We start from the raw sequence: 15332 nt of genomic DNA, 5'->3' as shown, positions 1-15332 counted from the left end.
TATTCCTAGCTAGAGGCTACATGTCTCCTAACACAAGGGGTAAGGGAAGGGGTCCTGGGGTGATATTAGGGTCAGGGAAGAGGTCATAGCAGGGTAAGGGAAGAGGTCCTGGGGTGATATCGGGGTCATTATGGTCATGGAAGGGGTCCTGGGGGTGAGCACGGTCGGTGTGGGGGGCGAGCGCACAGTCGGTGTGGGGGGTGAGCGCACAGTCGGTGTGGGGTGAGTCTAGGTTCACATTAGCGTTTATGTGCGCAGCATATCATCTGCATCAGCTTACAAATGATAAAAAGAGCGCTGCGTGTGCATGAGTTTGCTTTATTTATGTAATCTTACGTACCTGTAATGTTTGCCGACTTTGAAAATAAAACACTTCTAGTGAAACACCCGTTATAAGTTACCTCAACAATACACAGGTGTGCGTTAGTGGCGCATAAAGACACAAAGAAAACACAGTGATTGTGCAAACAAAAGAGAATTTTTATTTAACAATAAAATCATAAATTAGCTTTGGGGTACGTTAGAGGGCGATATATTATGTACGTTGGGATGTGTGGAGCTGGGATGAGTGGCTACCATGAGTGGATGACGAAGGTGTTCCAGGGGAAGGGCCTATCAAATGCATGGGGTCTGGGAGGTCATGCATCGGAGTAGACACATTAGGAGAGGAATCGCGGGAATGGAGAGACACATCGGAAGGGAGTGACATTAGAATACAGACACATTGGGAGGTGAGGGTGTATGGACAGTTTTGGGGCAACGTTTGGTGCTCCTAGTCTTCCTCTTCTGGCAGTGCTGTAGAGAGCTGGTACTGGGCATGTTTCCGTTTTTTTTCCGTGGGTGTGTGGGAGTGGTGGCTTGAGGCTGGCATGCTGCAGGACTCAGCATGGTGGTGGCTTGAGGCTGGCGTGCTGCAGGACTCGGCATGGTGGTGGCTTGAGGCTGGCGTGCTGCAGGACTCGGCATGGTGGTGGCTTGAGGCTGGCGTGCTGCAGGACTCGGCATGGTGGTGGCTTGAGGCTGGCGTGCTACTGGACTCGGTACGGTGGTGTAGCTGGGTAGTGATGGAATAGCCCTGGTGTCCAGCGGTGGTGGTGAACCATAGGTCGCGGTCTTCTGCAACTGCCCTTGATGCCGTGTAGAAAATGCCATGTGTGGCTGCTGGTAGTACTGGGACTGCTGCATTGCCTGGCAGGCCTGCATCACATTCAGCTGGAGCTCAGTCGTAAGGTTTTCCAACATGCCCCGCTCTATAGCAGAAAAAAAAAAATGTTGTGCCGATCTCTGAAGGTCACCTTCCAGGTGGTCAAGGCGTTGGTTGACAGACTGGAAAATGGGTTCACCCATGTGAACACACTTTTCCAGGAAATCTCCAATTGCCTTCAGCCCATTCTGGAAGACCGAGCCTAAGTGAAGAAACTCGGGCATGAGGCATCAGGCCCACTGCCGCTGGCAAGAAGACCCCCAAAAAAACTGTCAGAGGACTATGAGAGGGGATAACCTGTTGGACTGGCTGCCTGTTCCCCAGCCTGTGAAGCATGCCCACTTGCTGCATCGCTGGTGGATGACTGGGCCTGTTCATTGGCTGGTCGATGAGGGGCTGCTCCAACAGAGAATAATCCATGTTCGGTGGTGCTGCTCCAGGTTCTGTGTGGAAAAGAAATGAAAAACATTACAATAAACATTTTAAAAGCTCCAACATTTATCCTGTGGAATTAAAAAAAAATCAGATGTATACCATGGAATACAACACAAAAATACTTACGTTCGATGACCAACCGCAGGCTGCAGGAAGGAGAGCATACGATGGTACTTGCATTTTCCTATTTTTTGAGCAGCACCAATTGGAACTTGGTTCTCCTCTCTCATGTCCTTATTGAAGCAATCCTTCACTGAACGCCAACGGACTTTTACTGTCTTCACTGTGAAGGGGGGGGGGGGGGACTTGTAAAACAATGCACCTTTTACAGGTTCACTGCCGCATCAGACCATATTGCAATACTTGGCGTGGCTGTGTCCCAATCATCCAACAGCGATTTGGCCACTTCGTCCCACAATAGCCGAATCACCACGGTGTCTGAGTGCTGCAGATCACGGGTGTTCCACAACGGTACACGCTGTTGCACCAGCATTATCAGGCTGTCATTGTCAATAGTGCCTTCCTCACGTTCTGAAACATAGAAATCAAAGAAACACATTAGTCATATACTTGTATAAAACACTTACCGTATATACTCGAGTATAAGCCGAGATTTTCAGCCCAAAACAATGGGCTGAAAGTGCCCCTCTCGGCTTATACTCGAGTCATGGAAGGGGGGGTCGGTGGGTGAGCGACGACGGTCACATAATCACCTGCTCCTGGAGCGGTCCCATGGTCTCCGGCGCCTTCTTCCTCTGTTCAGCGGTCACGTGGTACCGCTCATTAAAGTAATGAATATGGACTCCAGTCCCATAGGGGTGGAGCCGCATATTCATTACTGTAATGAGCGGTACCAATGACCACTCAATACAGGAAGAAGCTGCGGGCACCGGAGACCATCTGTCCGGAGATGCTGCCAGGGACCGCGCCGGGAGCAGATGAGTATTAAATATTCACCTGTCCCTTGTTCCAGCGTCGGCGCCGCTCCTTCTTCCGCGTCCTCTGCAGTGACTGTCCAGGTCAGAGGGCACGATGACGTATTAGTGTGCGCGCCGCCCTCTGCCTGAACAGTCAGTGCGGAGAGAAGGGACGCTGAGGTGAGTATGTCATTTTTTTTTTTTATTGCAGCAGCATTATATGTGGCACATTGTTATATGGAGCGTCTATGGGGCCATACTGAACTGTATGGAGCATTATATGGGGCATATTTGTATATGGAGCATCTATGGGGCCATAATGAACTGTATGGAGCATTACATGGGGCATATTTGTATATGGAGCATCTTATGGGGCCATAATGAACTGTATGGAGCATTACATGGGGCATATTTGTATATGGAGCATCTTATGGGGCCATAATGAACTGTATGGAGCATTACATGGGGCATATTTGTATATGGAGCATCTTATGGGGCCATAATGAACTGTATGGAGCATTATATGGGGCACATTAGTATATGGGGCACATTAGTATATGGAGCATCTTATGGGGCCCATCATGAACTGTATGGAGCATTATATGGGGCTCCTGATTCAATATGGATGTTCAAAAACACTTAACCTACTGATGTTTTAATTAATTTTACTTGTATTGGTATCTATTTTTATTTTTGACATTTACCGATACCTGCTGCATTTCCCACCCTGGGCTTATACTCGAGTCATTAAGTTTTCCCAGTTTTTTGTGACAAAATTAGGGAGGTCGTCTTATACTCGAGTATATACGGTAAAACAAAACATTCAAGAATACTTACCCGCCGTCTTTCCACCTGAGGAACTTGGGCCCGAGTCAACTGCTCCTGCTCTAAGGCACTGGACTGTTCTGTAAAGGAAATACATGATTTTACCACGTGTCATATTGACAGTCAATACATACCTGTCAGTATAGCAAATGTCCTCACTTCATCAGTCTCCTGTGGGAGGCATTCTGTTCTTCACTGGAGGACATCTTTGAAGAAGGCTGCAAGAGACACGCATACAGACTGCAGTGACATTTTCATAGCTTCTATACATCCGGAGTCTTCACAGCAGATCCACTGGCTTGCATCTAGAGTCTTGAGAGTCCTGAACTTCCTTTGCCCTCACCCCCTCTTATACCCTTTGTAGTCTGAAGTATGCACGCATATCAAACACGTCCTTGCGTACCAATGCGTTCCCATACACTCTTACGCATGCAGACGATCAAGCAATATTGGATGCATCAAAAAATGCAACATATTGCGTTCGCCAGACAGCGAAATGGCACATGCAAAAGATATGTCCACATGCGGATCATATGCTGCGCACAGAAACGCTAATGTGAACCCGGTGTGGGGGGGGGAGAGCACGGTCGGTGTGTGTGTGTGTGTGGGGGGGAGAGCACAGTCGGTGTGTGTGTGGGGGGTGCACAGTCGGTGTGTGTGTGTGGGGGGAGAGCACAGTCGGTGTGTGTGTGTGTGGGGGGAGAGCACGGTCGGTGTGTGTGTGTGTGGGGGGAGAGCACGGTCGGTGTGTGTGTGGGGGGAGAGCACGGTCGGTGTGTGTGTGGGGGGAGAGCACGGTCGGTGTGTGTGTGGGGGGAGAGCACGGTCGGTGTGTGTGGGGGGAGAGCACGGTCGGTGTGTGTGTGGGGGGAGAGCACGGTCGGTGTGTGTGTGTGGGGGGAGAGCACGGTCGGTCGGTGTGTGTGTGTGGGGAGAGCACAGTCGGTGTGTGTGTGTGGGGAGAGCACAGTCGGTGTGTGCGTGTGTGGGGGGAGAGCACAGTCGGTGTGTGTGTGTGGGGAGAGCACAGTTGGTGTGTGTCACGATCCCTTCGCCGCGGCCAGCAGTTTGTCACAAAATCCCCAGGGATTCCTGACCGTGACTGTCACCCCTACGTCATGGATCGGGGTGGCTTTAGGCCAACAGACGGCTATCACATGTGCAGGGGGGCTTATCTTCGTTATCCCTCCACTCCACAATGTGATAAAAGACACACACAAGGCTATTGACCTCTTAGTTTACAGCAAGGGCTTATTCTAGGTATCCCACTGCTCTTCAATATACCATGAACTGCAGGGATTTATGTATCCCACTTACAGTTCCACTTAAACCTTGCAGCTCTCTGGCGTCCCCCTTACTGTCAGGTCAGATTAGATACTGCACCTAGGGTAATTGGTCGCCAGAAAGGATTGGGCACGCTGCAGCGACGCAATAAACTACTCCCACTCAGGCAGGAACAATAATTATCAATGCCGCAGTTGCTGCAAAGTCACCCAAAGGCCTGCACACGGTAGTGCCGCCACCAGCTTCGATTAAACGGGTCCGAAGCTAACCCAAAACAGTAGCGTAAATTCCCTTCAAGAGACAGGGTACGTTTAGAGCATGAACTAGTATGAAATATTATACTCAAAGTTTATGCAGTGTTTATAAAAAGTTCTATAAAGAGGTGACAATATGAGACAATTGCCCTTATGTACAAGCTAATTATAACATAAAGAGGATTAAAGGAGAAAAGATAACACTCACATGTTCTTAGTTCATATCAGTTCAGGCAAAAACCATGCTGGTGGGCGGAGCTCCCAAAAATCCCAATGCATGAGGTACAGCTCTTCAGATCAGACTCACATGTTCTTCCAGCAACAGACTCACTGCTGGAGTCCGGCCAAAACAGTTATAGCTCAGCTTGGTGACATCACCAGAAAGGGCTGGCTATCCCAGACCCTCCTACTTTTTCAGTTTTACTAACTGTGCATTAAATATATCTGATGCCCGTAACTTCGCTACCGAACATGTCATCATCATACCCCACCCAGCATTCATCTCGTATTATCGCTAGCATTCTAGGGAGATCAAATATGTCCTATTTGGGATGTATATTTACAGAGAAATCCCTACTTCTTTCCCAGATGGAGTTAGAAACTCATCTTTAGAGTGATGGATAGCTCCACCGAGGGGCAGTAAGAATATATAGTCGTGTTCTTAACTTAAATGGTTTGCCTAATATCTTACAAAAACCAAAGAACTTTCATGGATTCTAGAAGTTTCTAGTCCAGTTTTAGCTGGCCAAGAGCTTACACGGCAGGAAATGCCGGTCGTAAATACCTTGGCTCTCATAAAACCCCCACACTCTCTGAGAAGGAAAGCTAAATCCTGAAGTAATGGGAAGGGGGGGTTTTGAGCCCAGTGTCTGCCATGTGTTCTTGGGGACCATGGTCAGAAGTGCAAAAATCCCTCAGCTGGTGCTAACAGGCAGGGAAACTAAACTTATATTTCATACCATATCGTGACAGTGTGTGTGTGGGGGGGGGAGAGCACGGTCGGTGTGTGTGTGGGGGAGAGCACGGTCGGTGTGTGTGTGGGGGAGAGCACGGTCGGTGTGTGTGTGGGGGAGAGCACGGTCGGTGTGTGTGTGGGGGACAGCACGGTCGGTGTGTGTGTGGGGGACAGCACGGTCGGTGTGTGTGTGGGGGACAGCACGGTCGGTGTGTGTGTGGGGGACAGCACGGTCGGTGTGTGTGTGGGGGACAGCACGGTCGGTGTGTGTGTGTGGGGGACAGCACGGTCGGTGTGTGTGTGGGGGACAGCACGGTCAGTGTGTGTGTGTGGGGGAGAGCACGGTCAGTGTGTGTGTGGGGGAGAGCACGGTCGGAGTGTGTGTGAAGAGCACGGTCGGTGTGTATGTGTGGGGGAAGAGCACGGTCGGTGTGTGTGGGGGAAGAGCACGGTCGGTGTGTGTGGGGGGGAAGAGCACGGCCGGTGTGTGTGTGTGTGTGTGTGTGTGTGTGTGTGTGGGGGGAGAGCACGGTCGGTGTGTGTGTGGGGGAGAGCACGGTCGGAGTGTGTGGGGGAAGAGCACGGTCGGTGTGTGTGGGGGGGAAGAGCACGGCCGGTGTGTGTGTGTGGGGGGAGAGCACGGTCGGTGTGTGTGTGGGGGAGAGCACGGTCGGTGTGTGTGTGTGGGGGAGAGCACGGTCGGTGTGTGTGTGGGGGAGAGCACGGTCGGTGTGTGTGTGGGGGAGAGCACGGTCGGTGTGTGTGTGGGGGAGAGCACGGTCGGTGTGTGTGTGGGGGAGAGCACGGTCGGTGTGTGTGGGGGGGAGAGCACGGTCGGTGTGTGTGGGGGGGAGAGCACGGTCGGTGTGTGTGTGGGGGGGAGAGCACGGTCGGTGTGTGTGTGTGTGTGTGTGTGGGGGGAGAGAACGGTCGGTGTGTGTGTGTGTGGGGGGAGAGCACGGTCGGTGTGTGTGTGTGTGTGGGGGGAGAGCACGGTCGGTGTGTGTGTGGGGGGAGAGCACGGTCGGTGTGTGTGTGTGTGTGTGTGTGTGGGGGGAGAGCACGGTCGGTGTGTGTGTGTGTGTGTGGGGGGAGAGCACGGTCGGTGTGTGTGTGGGGGGAGAGCACAGTCGGTGTGTGTGGGGGGAGAGCACAGTCGGTGTGTGTGGGGGGAGAGCACAGTCGGTGTGTGTGGGGGGAGAGCACAGTCGGTGTGTGGGGGGAGAGCACAGTCGGTGTGTGTGTGGGGGGGAGAGCACGGTCGGTGTGTGGGGGGAGAGCACGGTCGGTGTGTGGGGGGAGAGCACGGTCGGTGTGTGTGTGGGGGAGAGCAGTCGGTGTGTGTGTGGAGGGCACGGTCGGTGTGTGTGTGGGGGAGAGCAGTCGGTGTGTGTGTGGAGGGGGGGGAGCACGGTCGGTGTGTGTGTGGGGGGGAGGGGAGCACGGTCGGTGTGTGTGTAGGGGGGGAGAGCACGGTCGGTGTGTGTGTAGGGGGGGAGCACAGTCGGTGTGTGTGGGGGAGAGCACGGTCGGTGTGTGTGGGGGAGAGCACGGTCGGTGTGTGTGGGGGAGAGCACGGTCGGTGTGTGTGGGGGAGAGCACGGTCGGTGTGTGTGTAGGGGGGAGAGCACGGTCGGTGTGTGTGTGTGTGGGGGGAGAGCACAGTCGGTGTGTGTGTGGGGGAGAGAGCACGGTCGGTGTGTGTGGGAGAGCAGTCGGTGTGTGTGTGGGGGAGAGAGCACGGTCGGTGTGTGTGTGGGGGAGAGCACGGTCGGTGTGTGTGGGGGAGAGCACGGTCGGTGTGTGTGGGGGAGAGCACGGTCGGTGTGTGTGGGGGAGAGCACGGTCGGTGTGTGTGGGGGAGAGCACGGTCGGTGTGTGTGGGGGAGAGCACGGTCGGTGTGTGTGTGTGTGGGGGGAGAGCACAGTCGGTGTGTGTGTGGGGGAGAGAGCACGGTCGGTGTGTGTGTGTGGGAGAGCAGTCGGTGTGTGTGTGGGGGAGAGAGCACGGTCGGTGTGTGTGGGGGAGAGCACGGTCGGTGTGTGTGTGGGGGAGAGCACGGTCGGTGTGTGTGTGGGGGAGAGCACGGTCGGTGTGTGTGTGGGGGAGAGCACGGTCGGTGTGTGTGTGGGGGAGAGCACGGTCGGTGTGTGTGTGGGGGAGAGCACGGTCGGTGTGTGTGTGGGGGAGAGCACAGTCGGTGTGTGTGTGGGGGAGAGAGCACAGTCGGTGTGTGTGTGGGGGAGAGCACAGTCGGTGTGTGTGTGGGGGAGAGAGCACAGTCGGTGTGTGTGTGGGGGAGAGCAGTCGGTGTGTGTGTGGGGGAGAGAGCACGGTCGGTGTGTGTGGGGGAGAGCACGGTCGGTGTGTGTGGGGGGGGAGAGCACGGTCGGTGTGTGTGTGGGGGAGAGCACGGTCGGTGTGTGTGTGTGGGGGGGGAGCACGGTCGGTGTGTGTGGGGGGGAGAGCACGGTCGGTGTGTGTGTGTGTGGGGGGGGAGGGGAGCACGGTCGGTGTGTGTGTGGGGGGGGGGGGGAGAGAGCACGGTCGGTGTGTGTGGGGGAGGGAGGGGAGCACGGTCGGTGTGTGTGTGTGGGGGGGGAGAGAGCACGGTCGGTGTGTGTGGGGGAGGGAGGGGAGCACGGTCGGTGTGTGTGTGTGGAGGGAGAGCAGTGTGTGTGTGTGTGTGTGTGTGTGTGTGTGTGTGTGTGTGTGTGTGTGTGTGTGTGTGTGTGTGTGTGTGTGTGTGTGTGTGTGTGTGTGTGTGTGTGTGTGTGTGTGTGTGTGTGTGTGTGTGTGTGTGTGTGTGTGTGTGTGTGTGTGTGTGTGGTGAGATCACGGTCACGCAGCTCCCTCGTCCTCTCGCAGATCTGTCACCTCAGAATGAGCGGGAAGGCGGACGATACTTGTGGGGGCGTGGCTAGAATGCCCTCAGTGAAAGCCGCGCTCTGTGATTGGCCGGCTACTGCCAGTGAGCGGGAGCGCGCTGCGCGGTCTGTCCCAGCAGGCAGTGCGCGTCCCCGCTCCGTGACAGACATGGCGGCGGATCCGAGCCTGGAGTGGGTCAGCTCCCTGCCCTGGGCGTGGGGCTACGGCATCTCCGCGGGCGGCAGAGTCTTCTTCATCAAGTAACCGGGGCTCCGGGGGGAGGAGAGGAGACTGCGGCCCGGACCGCGCTCACTCATGTGTCTGCTCTCCCCACAGTGAGGAAGCCCAGAGCACGACCTGGCTGCACCCGGCCACCGGGGAGACCGTGCTGACCGGACACCGGAAGAGCCCCGGTGAGTGCGAGCGGGCCCCGTATACAGCTGTGCGCGCCCCGTCTGTACAGCTGTGCGCGCTCCCCCCTCTATACAGCTGTGTGCGTGTGCCCCCTCTTATACAGCGCTGTGTGCGTGTGCCCCCTCTATACAGCTGTGTGTGTGCACCCCCGTATACAGCTGTGTGCGTGTGCCCCCCGTATACAGCTGTGTGTGTGCACCCCGTATACAGCTGTGTGTGTGTGTGTACCCCCGTATACAGCTGTGTGTGTGTGTGTACCCCCGTATACAGCTGTGTGTGTGTGTGCACCCCCGTATACAGCTGTGTGTGTGTGCCCCCCGTATACAGCTGTGTATGCGTGTGCCCCCTCTATACAGCTGTGTGTGTGCACCCCCGTATACAGCTGTGTGTGTGTACCCCCGTATACAGCTGTGTGTGTGTACCCCCGTATACAGCTGTGTGTGTGTGTGCACCCCCGTATACAGCTGTGTGTGTGTGTGCACCCCCGTATACAGCTGTGTGTGTGCACCCCCGTATACAGCTGTGTGTGTGTGTGTGCACCCCCGTATACAGCTGTGTGTGTGTGTGCACCCCCGTATACAGCTGTGTGTGTGTGTGCACCCCCGTATACAGCTGTGTGTGTGTGTGCACCCCCGTATACAGCTGTGTGTGTGCACCCCCGTATACAGCTGTGTGTGCACCCCCGTATACAGCTGTGTGTGCACCCCCGTATACAGCTGTGTGTGCACCCCGTATACAGCTGTGTGTGCACCCCGTATACAGCTGTGTGTGCACCCCGTATACAGCTGTGTGTGCACCCCGTATACAGCTGTGTGTGCACCCCGTATACAGCTGTGTGTGCACCCCCGTATACAGCTGTGTGTGTGTGCACCCCCGTATACAGCTGTGTGTGTGTGCACCCCCGTATACAGCTGTGTGCGTGTGCCCCCCGTATACAGCTGTGTGCGTGTGCCCCCCGTATACAGCTGTGTATGCGTGTGCCCCCTCTATACAGCTGTGTGTGTGTGCACCCCGTATACAGCTGTGTGTGTGTGCACCCCCGTATACAGCTGTGTGTGTGTGCACCCCGTATACAGTGCTGTGTGCGTGCTCCCCCTCTATACAGCTGTGTGTGTGTGTGCACCCCTGTATACAGCTGTGTGTGTGTGTGCGCACCCCCGTATACAGCTGTGTGTGTGTGTGTGCACCCCCGTATACAGCTGTGTGTGTGTGTGTGTGCGCACCCCCGTATACAGCTGTGTGTGTGTGCGCACCCCCGTATACAGCTGTGTGTGTGCGCACCCCCGTATACAGCTGTGTGTGTGTGCGCACCCCCGTATACAGCTGTGTGTGTGTGTGCGCACCCCCGTATACAGCTGTGTGTGTGTGTGCGCACCCCCGTATACAGCTGTGTGTGTGTGTGCGCACCCCCGTATACAGCTGTGTGTGTGTGTGCGCACCCCCGTATACAGCTGTGTGTGTGTGTGCGCACCCCCGTATACAGCTGTGTGTGTGTGTGCGCACCCCCGTATACAGCTGTGTGTGTGTGTGCGCACCCCCGTATACAGCTGTGTGTGTGTGTGCGCACCCCCGTATACAGCTGTGTGTGTGTGCGCGCCCCCGTATACAGCTGTGTGTGTGCGCGCGCCCCCGTATACAGCTGTGTGTGTGCGCGCCCCCGTATACAGCTGTGTGTGTGTGCGCGCCCCCGTATACAGCTGTGTGTGTGTGCGCGCCCCCGTATACAGCTGTGTGTGTGTGCGCGCCCCCGTATACAGCTGTGTGTGTGTGCGCACCCCCGTATACAGCTGTGTGTGTGTGTGCACCCCCGTATACAGCTGTGTGTGTGTGTGTGTGCGCGCCCCCGTATACAGCTGTGTGTGTGTGCGCGCCCCCGTATACAGCTGTGTGTGTGTGCGCGCCCCCGTATACAGCTGTGTGTGTGTGCTCGCCCCCGTATACAGCTGTGTGTGTGTGCGCACCCCCGTATACAGCTGTGTGTGTGTGCGCACCCCCGTATACAGCTGTGTGTGTGTGCGCACCCCCGTATACAGCTGTGTGTGTGTGCGCGCCCCCGTATACAGCTGTGTGTGTGTGCGCGCCCCCGTATACAGCTGTGTGTGTGTGCGCACCCCCGTATACAGCTGTGTGTGTGTGCGCACCCCCGTATACAGCTGTGTATATACAGTGCAGTGTAGATAGTTAGGTCCATATATATTTGGACAGAGACATTTTTCTAATTTTGGTTATAGACATTATCACAATGAATTTTAAACAGAACAATTCAGATAATAATAATAATAATAATAATAATAATAATAATAATAATAATAATAATAATTATTATTTTTATAGCGCCAACATATTCCGCAGCGCTTTACAGTTTAAGGCCATGTGCACACGTTCAGGATTTTTAGCGTTTTTTTCGCGTTTTTTCGCTATAAAAACGTGATAAAAACGCGAAAAAAACGCTAACATATGCCTCCTATTATTTACAAGGTATTCCGCATTTTTTGTGCAAATGTTGCGATTTTTTCCGCGAAAAAATCGCATAGCGGAAAAAAAAGCAACATGTTCATTAAAAATGCGGAATTGCAGGGGATTCCGCACACCTAGGAGTCCATTGATCTGCTTACTTCCCGCACGGGGCTGTGCACACCATGCGGGAAGTAAGCAGATTATGTGCGGTTGGTACCCAGGGTGGAGGAGAGGAGACTCTCCTCCACGCACTGGGCACCATATAAGTGGTCAAAAATAAGAAATAAAATAAAAAATAGTCCTATACTCACCCTCGATGTCCCGCGCAGTGTTCCCGCTGCACGCTGCCGTTCGGTTCCTGTAGCTGATGTGCGGCGAAGAACCTTGCCGATGACGTCACTGTCCTGTGATTGGTCGTGAGCGGTCATGTGACCGCTCACGTGACCGTGACGTCACGGAAGGCCCTGTGCGCACAGACCAGCTATAGGAAGAGGAGCCGGACGCCGCTGATGAGATGTCTGGGTGAGTATAAGCATTTTTTTATTTTTTTTATTATTTTTAAACATTCTATCTTTTACTATAGATGCTGCATAAGCTGCATCTATAGTAAAAAGTTGGTCACACTTGTCAAACAGTATGTTTGACAAGTGTGACCAACTTGTCAGTCAGTTTTCCAAGCGATGCTACAGATCGCTTGGAAAACTTTAGCATTCTGCAAGCTAATTATGCTTGCAGAATGCGAAAAAACCGGAAAAAAAACGCAAAAAAAAAAATGCGGATTTCTTGCAGAAAATTTCCGGTTTTCTTCAGGAAATTTCTGCAAGAAATCCGCAACGTGTGCACATGGCCTAACAGTTTCAAACACAAGTCATAGGTAACAACGTTAACAATCTAATATATAAAGCTGAATGTGTGTGTGTGTGTATGTATGTATGTATGTATGTATGTCCGGGATTGGCATCTGAACCGTAGCAGCTACAGCCACAAAATTTTGCACAGTCACACGTCTGGACCCCGAGAGCGTCATAGGCTATGTTGTGAGGTGAAATTTTAACCCCGCGCTTTCCAATTCACCAAACAATTTTGCCCCTATCTACATAATGGGGAAAAAGTGAAAGGAAAAGTGTTGGAGGCGTCGCAGCTACAGGCACAAAATTTTGCACAGTCACACGTCTGGACCCTGAGAGCGTCAAAGCTATATTGTGAGGTGAAATTTTAACCCCGCGCTTTCCAAGTCACCAAACAATTTTGCCCCTATCTACATAATGGGGAAAAAATGAAAGGAAAAGTGTTGGAGGCAAATTAACAGCTGCCAGATGTGAACAAGGGGGACTTAAAGAATGACAGCGATGGCACCAAAGAGTATATACTGTACAGTTGCTAAGGTGGGGCCCCAACATGGGATAATCACACCACCACGGGGATATGAACACACACACAAAATGCGCCACACACTACCACGTGCTCGAACACATATACCACCCTCAGTGCACATTTCACCACACATACACCAACCTCGCCACATAAAAGTAGAAACACAAAAGTCGCCGCTCAAAACTCGCCACGCGCAAAACTCTCCACATGCAAAACTCGCCACACGTGCAAAACTCGCCACACGCAAAACTTGCACACGCAGAAAAATTGCCACACGCAGAAAAATTGCCACATGCACAAAAGTTGCAACACATGCAAAAGTTGCCTCACACAAAACTTGCACATACTCAAAAGGCACCACACATAAAACTCGCCACGCGCAAAACTCGCCATGCGCAAAACTTGCTGCACACAACTTGCTACACTAACCTGTCACATGCAACTCGACACACAAAAAGTTGCTACACGCATGTCGCCACACAAAACTCATCTCACAAAAGTCCCTACATGCATGTCGCCACACGCAACTCAACACACACAACTTGACACACGAAACTCGCCCTAAAACACACACAAGTCTGGTATCCTTCAAAAATAAAAATCTGATTAATAAGCAGACAAACTACAAGAGCAACAAATGTACCATATAGGAATCCGGCAGCTGTCAGTCACATGACCAGTCTATTATGTGTATGTGTGAGCTAATATATACTGCCAGGGGGTGGGCTTACTGTTGGCTGGGGATTTATCAGGCTGCCATTTTAGCTTACAAATACTGAGGTAAAAATACTGACCAAATAACGTGTGAACGAGGGCTAATACAGGAGGAGATGGCATACAGCTATATACTATATACAGGAGATGACACACAGGTATATACTATTTACAGGGGAGATGACACACAGGTATATACTATATACAGGAGGAGATGACACACAGATATATACTATATACAGGAGAGATGACACACAGGTATATACTATATAGAGGAGGAGATGACATACAGGTACATACTACATACAGGAGGAGATGACATACAGGTATATACTATATACAGGAGGAGATGACACACAGGTATATACTATATACAGGAGCAGATTACCTACAGGTATATAGTATATACAGGAGGAGATGACACAGGTATATGCTATGTATAGGAGGAGATGACATACAGGTATATACTATATACAGGAGATGACACACAGATATATACTATATATAGGTGAGATGACACACAGGTATATACTATATACAGGAGATTACATACAGGTATATCTAATATATAAAGCTGAATGTGTGTATGTATGTATGTGTGTATGTCCGGGATTGGCATCTGTACCGTCGCAGCTACAGCCACAAAATTTTGCACAGTCACACGTCTGGACCCCGAGAGCGTCATAGGCTATGTTGTGAGGTGAAATTTTAACCCCGCGCGTTCCAATTCACCAAACAATTTTGCTCCTATCTACATAATGGGGAAAAAGTGAAGGGAAAAGTGTTGGAGGAAAATTGACAGCTGCCAGATGTGAACAATGAGGACTTAAAGAATGAGAGCGATGGCGACAAAGAGTATATACCGTACAGTTGCTAAGGTGGGGCCCCGACATGGGATACTCACCACACACGGGGATATGAACACAAACACAAAATGCGCCACACACTACCACGTGCTTGAACACATATACCACCCTCAGCACACATTTCACCACACACACACACCAACCTCGCCACATAAAAGTCGAAACACAAAAGTCACCACTCAAAACTCGCTACATGCAAAACTCGCCATATGCAAAACTAGGCTCACGCAAAACTCGCCACACGTGCAAAACTCACCTCATGGAAAACTCACCTCATGCAAAACTTGCACACACAGAAAAATTGCCACATGTACAAAAGTTGCACCACATGCAAAAGTTGCCTCACACAAAACTTGCACATACTCAAAATGCACCACACATAAAACTCGCCACGCGCAAAACTCGCCATGCACAAATCTTGCTGCACACAACTTGCTACACTAACCTGTCACATGCAACTCAACACACAAAATGTTGCTACACGCATGTCGCCACACAAAACTCATCTCACAAAAGTCGCTACATGCATGTCGCCACACGCAACTCAACACACACAACTTGACACATAAAACTCGCCCTAAAACACACACAAGTCTGGTATTGTCCTTCAAAAATAAAAATCTGATTAATAAGCAAACTACAAGAGCAACAAATGTACCATATAGGAAATACGGCAGCTGTCAGTCACATGACCTGTCTATTATGTGTATGTGTGAGCTAATATATACTGCCAGGGGGGAGGGCTTCCTGTTGGCTGGGGATTT

At 52.2% G+C, this 15332-nt stretch overlaps 2 protein-coding genes across 7 annotated transcripts in view; one reads left to right on the top strand and one right to left on the bottom strand.

Annotated features, from left to right (window-relative positions):
• Window positions 1-549: 549 nt before the first annotated feature.
• On the bottom strand, window positions 550-3860 carry LOC143774114 (uncharacterized). The gene is made up of 3 exons (XM_077261418.1): window positions 3541-3860; window positions 3394-3461; window positions 550-2170 (listed from the first exon to the last, which is right to left on the bottom strand). Exons 1-3 carry the CDS (start codon window positions 3585-3587, stop codon window positions 1965-1967), a joined length of 321 nt encoding a protein of 106 aa, XP_077117533.1. The 5' UTR covers window positions 3588-3860; the 3' UTR covers window positions 550-1964.
• Window positions 3861-8844: 4984 nt separating this feature from the next.
• The window catches only part of PLEKHA5 (pleckstrin homology domain containing A5), a 189823-nt gene continuing 183335 nt past the window's right edge, over window positions 8845-15332 (top strand). For all 6 annotated transcript variants that reach the window (XR_013215985.1, XM_077267264.1, XM_077267260.1 and 3 more), the window contains exons 1-2: window positions 8845-9003; window positions 9080-9156. Coding sequence is in view for 5 of the 6 variants with exons in the window: in XM_077267264.1 (XP_077123379.1) it covers window positions 8912-9003; window positions 9080-9156 (169 nt within the window). In the remaining variant the exon portion in view is untranslated. The remainder of the gene's footprint in view (window positions 9004-9079; window positions 9157-15332) is intronic.

This window comes from Ranitomeya variabilis, chromosome 5 (genome assembly GCF_051348905.1).
Source record: "Ranitomeya variabilis isolate aRanVar5 chromosome 5, aRanVar5.hap1, whole genome shotgun sequence".
Lineage (NCBI taxonomy): Eukaryota > Metazoa > Chordata > Amphibia > Anura > Dendrobatidae > Ranitomeya > Ranitomeya variabilis.
Note: the sequence above shows the minus strand (reverse complement) of the source record. Positions and strands in the feature narration are given on the sequence as shown.

Coding starts and splice junctions, on each gene's coding strand:
- LOC143774114 (XM_077261418.1), bottom strand. CDS start 3,587: ATGTCCTCCAGTGAAGAACAGAATGCCTCCCACAGGAGACTGATGAA. Junction 3,462..3,540: donor TCCCACAGGAGACTGATGAA/GTGAGGACATTT, acceptor TTTCCTTTACAG/AACAGTCCAGTGCCTTAGAG. Junction 2,171..3,393: donor CTCAGGTGGAAAGACGGCGG/GTAAGTATTCTT, acceptor TCTATGTTTCAG/AACGTGAGGAAGGCACTATT.